At 47.3% G+C, this 10,572-nt stretch overlaps 1 protein-coding gene across 1 annotated transcript in view; it reads left to right on the top strand.

The window, feature by feature from the left end:
• The window catches only part of LOC115198022 (uncharacterized), a 15,356-nt gene extending 5,156 nt beyond the window's left edge, over nucleotides 1–10,200 (top strand). The window contains exon 2 of the mRNA XM_029759671.1: nucleotides 9,981–10,200. Coding sequence (XP_029615531.1) covers nucleotides 9,981–10,028 — 48 coding nt within the window. The 3' untranslated portion in view covers nucleotides 10,029–10,200. The remainder of the gene's footprint in view (nucleotides 1–9,980) is intronic.
• Nucleotides 10,201–10,572: the final 372 nt, after the last annotated feature.

Raw genomic sequence — 10,572 nt, 5'->3', positions numbered from 1 at the left:
GTCCATTTTACAGCAGAATGCCCATGTAACTGTAGAGTCCATTTTACAGCAGAATGCTCATGTTACTGTAGAGTCCATTTTACAGTAGAATGCCCATGTTACTGTAGAGTCCATTTTTACAGCAGAATGCCCATGTTACTGTAGAGTCCATTTTTTACAGCAGAATGCCCATGTTACTGTAGAGTCCATTTTTACAGCAGAATGCCCATGTTACTGTAGAGTCCATTTATACAGCAGAATGCCCATGTTACTGTAGAGTCCATTTTACAGTAGAATGCCCATGTTACTGTAGAGTCCATTTTACAGCAGAATGCCCATGTTACTGTAGAGTCCATTTTTTACAGCAGAATGCCCATGTTACTGTAGAGTCCATTTTTACAGCAGAATGCCCATGTTACTGTAGAGTCCATTTATACAGCAGAATGCCCATGTTACTGTAGAGTCCATTTTACAGTAGAATGCCCATGTTACTGTAGAGTCCATTTTACAGCAGAATGCCCAGAATGTCCATTTCTACAGTAACATTCTCTCTCCCCCTCCATCTCTCTCCTTCTCTCTACTGCTGTCTCTCCCCCTCTCCTCCGTCTCTCCTCTCTACTGCTGTCTCTCTCTCCCCTCCTCTCCATCTCTCTCCTCTCTATTGCTGTCTCTCTCTCCCCCTCTCCTCCGTCTCTCCTCTCTATTGCTGTCTCTCTCTCCCCCTCCCCTCATCTCTCTCCTCTCTACTGCTGTCTCTCTCTCCCCCTCTCCTCCGTCTCTCCTCTCTATTGCTCTCTCTCTCCCCCTCTCCTCTCTATTGCTGTCTCTCTCTCCCCCTCCCCTCATCTCTCTCCTCTCTACTGCTGTCTCTCTCTTCCCCTCCCCTCATCTCTCTCCTCTCTACTGCTGTCTCTCTCCCCCTCCCCTCATCTCTCTCCTCTCTACTGCTGTCTCTCTCCCCCTCCCCTCATCTCTCTCCTCTCTACTGCTGTCTCTCTCTCCCCCTCCCCTCATCTCTCTCCTCTCTACTGCTGTCTCTCTCTCCCCCTCCCCTCATCTCTCTCCTCTCTATTGCTGTCTCTCTCTCCCCCTCCCCTCATCTCTCTCCTCTCTATTGCTGTATCTCTCTCCCCCGCCCCTCCATCTCTCTCCTCTCTACTGCTGTCTCTCTCTCCCCCCTCCCCTCCATCTCTCTCCTTCTCTCTACTGCTGTCTCTCTCTCCCCCTCCCCTCCATCTCTCCTCTCTATTGCTGTCTCTCTCTCCCCCTCCCCTCCATCTCTCTCCTTCTCTCTACTGCTGTCTCTCTCTCCCCCTCCCCTCCATCTCTCCTCTCTATTGCTGTCTCTCTCTCCCCCTCCCCTCCATCTCTCTCCTTCTCTCTATTGCTGTCTCTCTCTCCCCCTCCCCTCCATCTCTCTCCTTCTCTCTACTGCTGTCTCTCTCTCCCCCTCCCCTCATCTCTCTCCTCTCTATTGCAATCTCTCTCCCCCCTCCCCTCCGTCTCTCTTCTCTCTCTCTCTCTCTGGGTTATTCAACTCTTCTCACACTGCTCTGCCAGCTCCAATTAACTGTAATTACCAGTACGTTTGTGTGTGTCTGTCAGCGTGTGTGTGTCAGCGTGTGTGTGTGTGTCAGCGTGTGTGTGTGTGTGTGTGTGTGTGTGTGTGTGTGTGTGTGTGTGTGTGTGTGTGTGTGTGTGTGTGTGTCAGTGTGTGTGTGTGTGTGTGTGTGTGTGTGTGTGTGTGTGTGTGTGTGTGTGTGTGTGTGTGTGTGTGTGTGTGTGTGTGTGTGTTTGCCACTTCAGGTTTTCAGGTCCCTTTAGGGAACCAGCTGCTCTCAGTTCTGTTAGAGAGGTAACCACCACAGCACACTACACACTACACACTACACACTACACACTACACACTACACATCACACATTATCACATTCTCTCCCTCTCTCTCCCTCCCCCTCTCTCTCTCCCTCTCTCTCCCTCCCTCTCTCTCTCTCCCTCCCTCTCTCTCTCTCTCTCTCTCTCTCTCACACACACCCCCTGCAGAGAGATGCAGAGTGTGTCAGGCTGATAGTTGGTGGTGTGAACTGAGGTCTGCAGTGATAATACAGACTAATGTAAACCAGTGTAAAAGGTAAAGTGTGTTCACGTCAGCATTAGACCCCTGAGTCCTCGCCACGCTGGGGGGAGGAGAGGGGAATTTAGCGGTGGCTAACCTTCTAACGTAGCATCTAATGGGAAGATAGTGGGGAATTTAGCGGTGGCTAACCTTCTAACGTAGCATCTAATGGGAAGATAGTGGGGAATTTAGCGGTGGCTAACCTTCTAACGTAGCATCTAATGGGAAGATAGTGGGGAATTTAGCGGTGGCTAACCTTCTAACGTAGCATCTAACGGGAGGATTAGCAGTGTGTCACTACCCCAACGTGTGTTCAGGGTGAGGGGGGGCTCATTAGAATGTTCCCTTGCTGCAAGGAGAGGGATTATCTCTGTTCCTCTGGGAGAGGAGGGGGGAGAGAGAGAAGATAATGAGGGAGGAGGAGGGAGGGAAGGAGAGAGAGAAGATAATGAGAGAGGAGAAGGGAGGGAGAGAGAGAGAGAAGATAATGAGAGAGGAGAAGGGAGGGAGAGAGGATGGAGGGAGGGAGAGAGGAGGGAGGAATGAGGGAGAGAGGATGGAGAGAGGGAGAGGAAGAGGGAGGGAGGGAGGAATGAGGGAGAGAGGGTGGAGGGAGGGAGGGATGGGAGGAGGGAGGAAGAGAGGATAATGAGAGAGGAGGAGGGAGGGAGGGAGGGAGGGAGGGAGGGAGGGAGGGAGGGAGGGAGGAGGGAGAGGGGGAGAGAGAGAGAGAGAGAGAGAGAGAGAGAGGAGAGGGACAGAGGGAGAGGGGAGGAATGTATTTGCATTTATTATGGATCCCCATTAGTTCCTGTCAAGGCAGCAGCTACTCTTCCTGGGGTTTATTATGGATTCCCATTAGTTCCTGCCAAGACAGCAGCTACTCTTCCTGGGGTTTATTACGGATCCCCATTAGTTCCTGCCAAGGCAGCAGCTACTCTTCCCGGGGTTTATTACGGATCCCCATTAGTTCCTGCCAAGGCAGCAGCTACTCTTCCCGGGGTTTATAACGGATCCCCATTAGTTCCTGCCAAGGCAGCAGCTACTCTTCCCGGGGTTTATTACGGATCCCCATTAGTTCCTGCCAAGGCAGCAGCTACTCTTCCCGGGGTTTATTACGGATCCCCATTAGTTCCTGCCAAGGCAGCAGCTACTCTTCCCGGGGTTTATTACGGATCCCCATTAGTTCCTGCCAAGGCAGCAGCTACTCTTCTTGGGGTTTATTACGGATCCCCATTAGTTCCTGCCAAGGCAGCAGCTACTCTTCTTGGGGTTTATTACGGATCCCCATTAGTTCCTGCCAAGGCAGCAGCTACTCTTCCTGGGGTTTATTATGGATCCCCATTAGTTCCTGCCAAGGCAGCAGCTACTCTTCCTGGGGTTTATTGTGGATCCCCATTAGTTCCTGCCAAGGCAGCAGTTACTCTTCTTGGGGTTTATTATGGATCCCCATTAGTTCCTGCCAAGGCAGCAGCTACTCTTCCCGGGGTTTATTACGGATCCCCATTAGTTCCTGCCAAGGCAGCAGCTACTCCTCCCGGGGTTTATTACGGATCCCTATTAGTTCCTGCCAAGGCAGCAGCTACTCTTCCCGGGGTTTATTACGGATCCCCATTAGTTCCTGCCAAGGCAGCAGCTACTCCTCCCGGGGTTTATTACGGATCCCCATTAGTTCCTGCCAAGGCAGCAGCTACTCTTCCCGGGGTTTATTACGGATCCCCATTAGTTCCTGCCAAGGCAGCAGCTACTCTTCCCGGGGTTTATTGTGGATCCCCTTTAGTTCCTGCCAAGGCAGCAGCTACTCTTCCTGGGGTTTATTATGGATCCCCATTAGTTCCTGCCAAGGCAGCAGCTACTCTTCCTGGGGTTTATTATGGATCCCCATTAGTTCCTGCCAAGGCAGCAGCTACTCTTCCTGGGGTTTATTATGGATCCCCTTTAGTTCCTGCCAAGGCAGCAGCTACTCTTCCTGGGGTTTATTATGGATCCCCATTAGTTCCTGCCAAGGCAGCAGCTACTCTTCCTGGGGTTTATTATGGATCCCCATTAGTTCCTGCCAAGGCAGCAGCTACTCTTCCTGGGGTTTATTATGGATCCCCATTAGTTCCAGCCAAGGCAGCAGCTACTCTTCTTGGGGTTTATTATGGATCCCCATTAGTTCCTGCCAAGGCAGCAGCTACTCTTCCTGGGGTTTATTATGGATCCCCATTAGTTCCTGCCAAGGCAGAAGCTACTCTTCCTGGGGTTTATTATGGATCCCCATTAGTTCCTGCCAAGGCAGCGGCTACTCTTCCTGGGGTTTATTAAGGATCCCCATTAGTTCCTGCCAAGGCAGCAGCTACTCTTTCTGGGGTTTATTATGGATCCCCATTAGTTCCAGCCAAGGCAGCAGCTACTCTTCTTGGGGTTTATTATGGATCCCCATTAGTTCCTGTCAAGGCAGCAGCTACTCTTCCTGGGGTTTATTGTGGATCCCCATTAGTTCCTGCAAAAGCAGCGGCTACTCTTCCTGGCGTTAAAAAACATTACAATACATTAATTACATAATTCACAACACACTAAGGGTGTGCCCTCAGGCCCCTCCTCCTCCTCTACCACATATCTACAACACAAAATCCATGTGTAAGTGTGTGTATAGTGCGTATGTTATCGTGTGTTTGTGTGTGTGTGTGTCTCTATGTTTGTGTCTCTTCACAGTCCCCGTTGTTCCATAAGGTGTATTTTCTAATCTGTTTTTTTATATCTGATTCTCCTGCTGCATCAGTTACTTGATGTGGCTATTCCATGTAGTCATGGCTCTATGTCGTACTGTGGCGCCTCCCATAGTCCGTTCTGGACTTGGGGACTGTGAAGAGACCTCTGGTGGCATGTCTTGTGGGGTATGGATGGGTGTCTGAGCTGTGTGCCAGTAGTTTCGACAGACAGCTCGGTGCATTCAACATGTCAATACCACGTCCTGATCCTAGTAAGATGTCATTTTCATTAGTAGAGTAAGTCAGGGCCTGACGGGGTGTTTTTGGGTTGTTCTATGTTTTCTATTTCTATGTTTAAGTTCTAGTTTTTCTATTTCTATGTTGGGATTGATCTCTAATTGGAGGCAGCTGATCCTCGTTGCCTCTGATTAGAGATCATATTTAAGTAGGGGGTTTTTCTTCCTGGGTTTTTGTGGGTAGTTGTTTTCTGTTCAGTGTATGTTCACCTGACGGAACTGTTGTCGGTCGTTTTGTCGTTTTGTTTAAGTATTATTCATTAAAGTTAAAATGAAGCACTCTGCGCCTTGATCCCCTTTATACGACCCGCGTTACACTCCCATAGTCTGTTCTGGACTTGGGGACTGTGAAGAGACCTCTGGTGGCATGTCTTGTGGGGTATGTATGGTTGTCTGAGCTGTGTGTCTGAGCACTAGTTTCAATACCAAAAGCAGCACTGAAGTCTAACAAAACAGCCCCCGCAATCATTTTATCACCAATTTCTCTCAGCCAATCATCAGTCATTTGTGTAAGTGCTGTGCTTCCCTATAAGCTGAAAGTCTGTTGGCAATTTGTTAACTGTGAAATAGCATTGTATCTGGTTAAACACAATTGTGTCTATAACTTTACTAAGGCATGGTAACAGGCTGATTGGTCGGCTATTTGAGCCAGTAAAGGGGGCTTTACTATTCTAGGGTACCGGAATGACTTCAGCTTCCCTCCAGGCCTGAGGGGACACACTTTCTAGTAGGCTTAAATTGAAGATGTGGCCAATACCGTCCGCTATTATCCTCAGTAAGTTTCCATCCAAGTTGTCAGACCCCGGTGGCTTGTCGTTGTTGATCGACAACAATCATTTATTCACCTCTTCCACACTCACTTTACGGAATTAAAAATTACAAACGCTTGTCCTTCATAATTTGGTCGGATATACTTGGATGTGTAGTGTCAGCGTTTGTTTTTGGCATGTCATCCCTAAGATTGTTAATCTTGCCAATGAAAAAAATCATTAAGGTAGTTTAAGGTTTTGTAATGAATGAGCATCTGATTCAATGAATTTAGCCTTTTTTTCCCCAAAATGTCATTTAAGGTGCTTCAAAGCTTTTTTACTGTCATTCTTTATATCATTTATCTTTGTTTCATAGTGTAGTTTCTTATTTTTATTCAGTTTAGTCACATGATTCCTCCATTTGCAGTACGTTTGCCAATCGGTTGTGCAGTCAGACTTATTTGCCTCAAACCTTTAGTCTCATCCCTCTCAACCACAACATTATTCGAAAGCCAAGTCAACAAACAGATTACCGACTATTTCGAATCCCACCGCACCCTCTCCGCTATGCAATCTGGTTTCAGAGCTGGTCATGGGTGCACCTCAGCCACGCTCAAGGTCCTAAACGACATCGTAACCGCCATCGATAAGAAACAATACTGTGCTGCCGTATTCATTGACCTGGCCAAAGCTTTTGACTCTGTTAATCACCACATCCTCATCGGCAGACTTAGTAGCCTTGGTTTCTCAAACGATTGCGTCGCCTGGTTCACCAACTACTTCTCTGACAGAGTTCAGTGTGTCAAATCGGAGGGCCTACTGTCTGGACCTCTGGCAGTCTCTATGGGGGTACCACAGGGTTCAATTCTTGGGCCAACTCTTTTCTCTGTATACATAAATGATGTCGCTCTTGCTGCTGGTGAATCTCTGATCCACCTCTACGCAGACGACACCATTCTGTATACTTCTGGCCCTTCTTTGGACACTGTGTTAACAACCCTCCAGACGAGCTTCAATGCCATTCAACTCTCCTTCCGTGGTCTCCAACTGCTCCTAAACACAAGTAAAACTAAATGCATGCTCTTCAACCGATCGCTGCCTGCACCTGCCCGCCCATCCAGCATAACTTCTCTGGACGGTTCTAACTTAGAATTTGTGGACAACTACAAATACCTAGGTGTCTGGTTAGACTGTAAACTCTCCTTCCAGACTCACATCAATCATCTCCAATCCAAAGCGAAATCTAGAATTGGCTTCCTATTTCGCAACAAAGCATCCTTCACTCATGCTGCCAAACATACCCTCGTAAAACTGACCATCCTACCAATCCTCGACTTCGGCGATGTCATTTACAAAATAGCCTCCAATACCCTACTCAACAAGCTGGATGCAGTCTATCACAGTGCCATCCGTTTTGTCACCAAAGCCCCATATACAACCCACCACTGCGACCTGTATGCTCTTGTTGACTGGCCTTCACTTCATAATCGTCGCCAAACACATTGGCTCCAGGTCATCTACAAGACCCTGCTAGGTAAAGTCCCCCCTTATCTCCGCTCACTGGTCACCATAGCAGCACCCACCTGTAGCACGCGCTCCAGCAGGTATATCTCTCTGGTCACCCCCAAAGCCAATTCCTCCTTTGGCCGCCTCTCCTTCCAGTTCTCTGCTGCCAATGACTGGAACGAACTACAAATATCACTGAAACTGGAAACACTTATCTCCCTCACTAGCTTTAAGCACCAGCTGTCAGAGCAGCTCACAGATCACTGCACCTGTACATAGCCCATCTATAATTTAACCCAAACTACTACCTCTTCCCCTACTGTATTTATTTATTTTATTTATTTTGCTCCTTTGCATCATATTATTTATATTTTAACTTTTAACTTTCTTCAAACTACAAATCTACCATTCCAGTGTTTTTCTTGCCATACTTTATTTACTTTGCCACCATGGCATTTTTTTGCCTTTACCTCCATTATCTCACATCATTTGCTCACATTGTATATAGTCTTATTTTTTTCTACTGCATCATTGATTGTATGTTGTTTTACTCCATGTGTAACTCTGTGTTTTTGTATGTTGTCGAACTGCTTTGCTTTATCTTGGCCAGGTCGCAATTGTAAATGAGAACTTGTTCTCAACTTGCCTACCTGGTTAAATAAAGGTGAAATAAAATAAATAAAATTCAATTCCTCATCAATCCACAGGGATTTAACAGTTTTTACAGTCATTTTCTTCATGGGTGTTTATTAGTAACTGGGTTAAGCAACATCATGAATGTGTCCAGTTCAGCGTCTGGTTGCTCCTCATTACACACCAGCAAATATTCTTTACATCATCAACATATGAATCACTACAAAACGTATTGTATGACCTCTTATACTCTATATTAGGCCCAGCCTTTGGAACTTTGGTTTTCCAGTCTCTATTCCCACTGGTCAGTATTCTAACAGTCCAGTCTCTATTCCCACTGGTCAGTATTCTAACAGTCCAGTCTCTATTCCTGGTCAGTATTCTAACAGTCCAGTCTCTATTCCTGGTCAGTATTCTAACAGTCCAGTCTCTATTCCTGGTCAGTATTCTAACAGTCCAGTCTCTATTCCTGGTCAGTATTCTAACAGTCCAGTCTCTATTCCCACTGGTCAGTATTCTAACAGTCCAGTCTCTATTCCCACTGGTCAGTATTCTAACAGTCCAGTCTCTATTCCCACTGGTCAGTATTCTAACAGTCCAGTCTCTATTCCCACTGGTCAGTATTCTAACAGTCCAGTCTCTATTCCTGGTCAGTATTCTAACAGTCCAGTCTCTATTCCCACTGGTCAGTATTCTAACAGTCCAGTCTCTATTCCTGGTCAGTATTCTAACAGTCCAGTCTCTATTCCCACTGGTCAGTATTCTAACAGTCGAGTCTCTATTCCCACTGGTCAGTATTCTAACAGTCCAGTCTCTATTCCTGGTCAGTATTCTAACAGTCCAGTCTCTATTCCCACTGGTCAGTATTCTAACAGTCCAGTCTCTATTCCTGGTCGGTATTCTAACAGTCCAGTCTCTATTCCTGGTCAGTATTCTAACAGTCCAGTCTCTATTCCCACTGGTCAGTATTCTAACAGTCCAGTCTCTATTCCTGGTCAGTATTCTAACAGTCCAGTCTCTATTCCTGGTCAGTATTCTAACAGTCCAGTCTCTATTCCTGGTCAGTATTCTAACAGTCCAGTCTCTATTCCCACTGGTCAGTATTCTAACAGTCCAGTCTCTATTCCCACTGGTCAGTATTCTAACAGTCCAGTCTCTATTCCCACTGGTCAGTATTCTAACAGTCCAGTCTCTATTCCCACTGGTCAGTATTCTAACAGTCCAGTCTCTATTCCCACTGGTCAGTATTCTAACAGTCCAGTCTCTATTCCCACTGGTCAGTATTCTAACAGTCCAGTCTCTATTCCCACTGGTCAGTATTCTAACAGTCCAGTCTCTATTCCTGGTCAGTATTCTAACAGTCCACTCTCTATTCCACTGGTCAGTATTCTAACAGTCCAGTCTCTATTCCCACTGGTCAGTATTCTAACAGTCCAGTCTCTATTCCCACTGGTCAGTATTCTAACAGTCCAGTCTCTATTCCCACTGGTCAGTATTCTAAACAGTCCAGTCTCTATTCCCACTGGTCAGTATTCTAACAGTCCAGTCTCTATTCCCACTGGTCAGTATTCTAACAGTCCAGTCTCTATTCCTGGTCAGTATTCTAACAGTCCAGTCTCTATTCCTGGTCAGTATTCTAACAGTCCAGTCTCTATTCCCACTGGTCAGTATTCTAACAGTCCAGTCTCTATTCCTGGTCGGTATTCTAACAGTCCAGTCTCTATTCCTGGTCAGTATTCTAACAGTCCAGTCTCTATTCCTGGTCAGTATTCTAACAGTCCAGTCTCTATTCCACTGGTCAGTATTCTAACAGTCCAGTCTCTATTCCCACTGGTCAGTATTCTAACAGTCCAGTCTCTATTCCCACTGGTCAGTATTCTAACAGTCCAGTCTCTATTCCTGGTCAGTATTCTAACAGTCCAGTCTCTATTCCCACTGGTCAGTATTCTAACAGTCCAGTCTCTATTCCCACTGGTCAGTATTTAACAGTGTGTTTCCTTCTCTCCTCAGAGTCCTCCCTCGGTGCCCAGTGGAGAAGCTTTCAGATGGTTCTTCTAGATATGACCACAACCCCACTCCAATGGGACCACAACCCCACTCCAATGGGACCACAACCCCACTCCAATGGGACCACAACCCCACTCCAATGGGACCACAACCCCACTCCAATGGGACCACAACCCCACTCCAATGGGACCACAACCCCACTCCAATGGGACCACAACCCACTCCAATGGGACCACAACCCCACTCCAATGGGACCACAACCCCACTCCAATGGGACCACAACCCCACTCCAATGGGACCACAACCCCACTCCAATGTGACCACAACCCCACTCCAATGGGACCACAACAATGTGACCACAACCCCACTCCAATGGGACCACAACCCCACTCCAATGGGACCACAACAATGTGACCACAACCCCACTCCAATGGGACCACAACCCCACTCCAATGGGACCACAACAATGGGACCACAACCCCACTCCAATGGGACCACAACCCCACTCCAATGTGACCACAACCTCACTCCAATGGGACCACAACCCCACTCCAATGGGACCACAACCCCACTCCAATGGGACCACAACAATGGG

Source organism: Salmo trutta, chromosome 8, assembly GCF_901001165.1.
Source record: "Salmo trutta chromosome 8, fSalTru1.1, whole genome shotgun sequence".
Lineage (NCBI taxonomy): Eukaryota > Metazoa > Chordata > Actinopteri > Salmoniformes > Salmonidae > Salmo > Salmo trutta.
The sequence above is the reverse complement of the archived record's forward strand: the minus strand, read 5'-3'. Positions and strand labels throughout refer to the sequence as shown.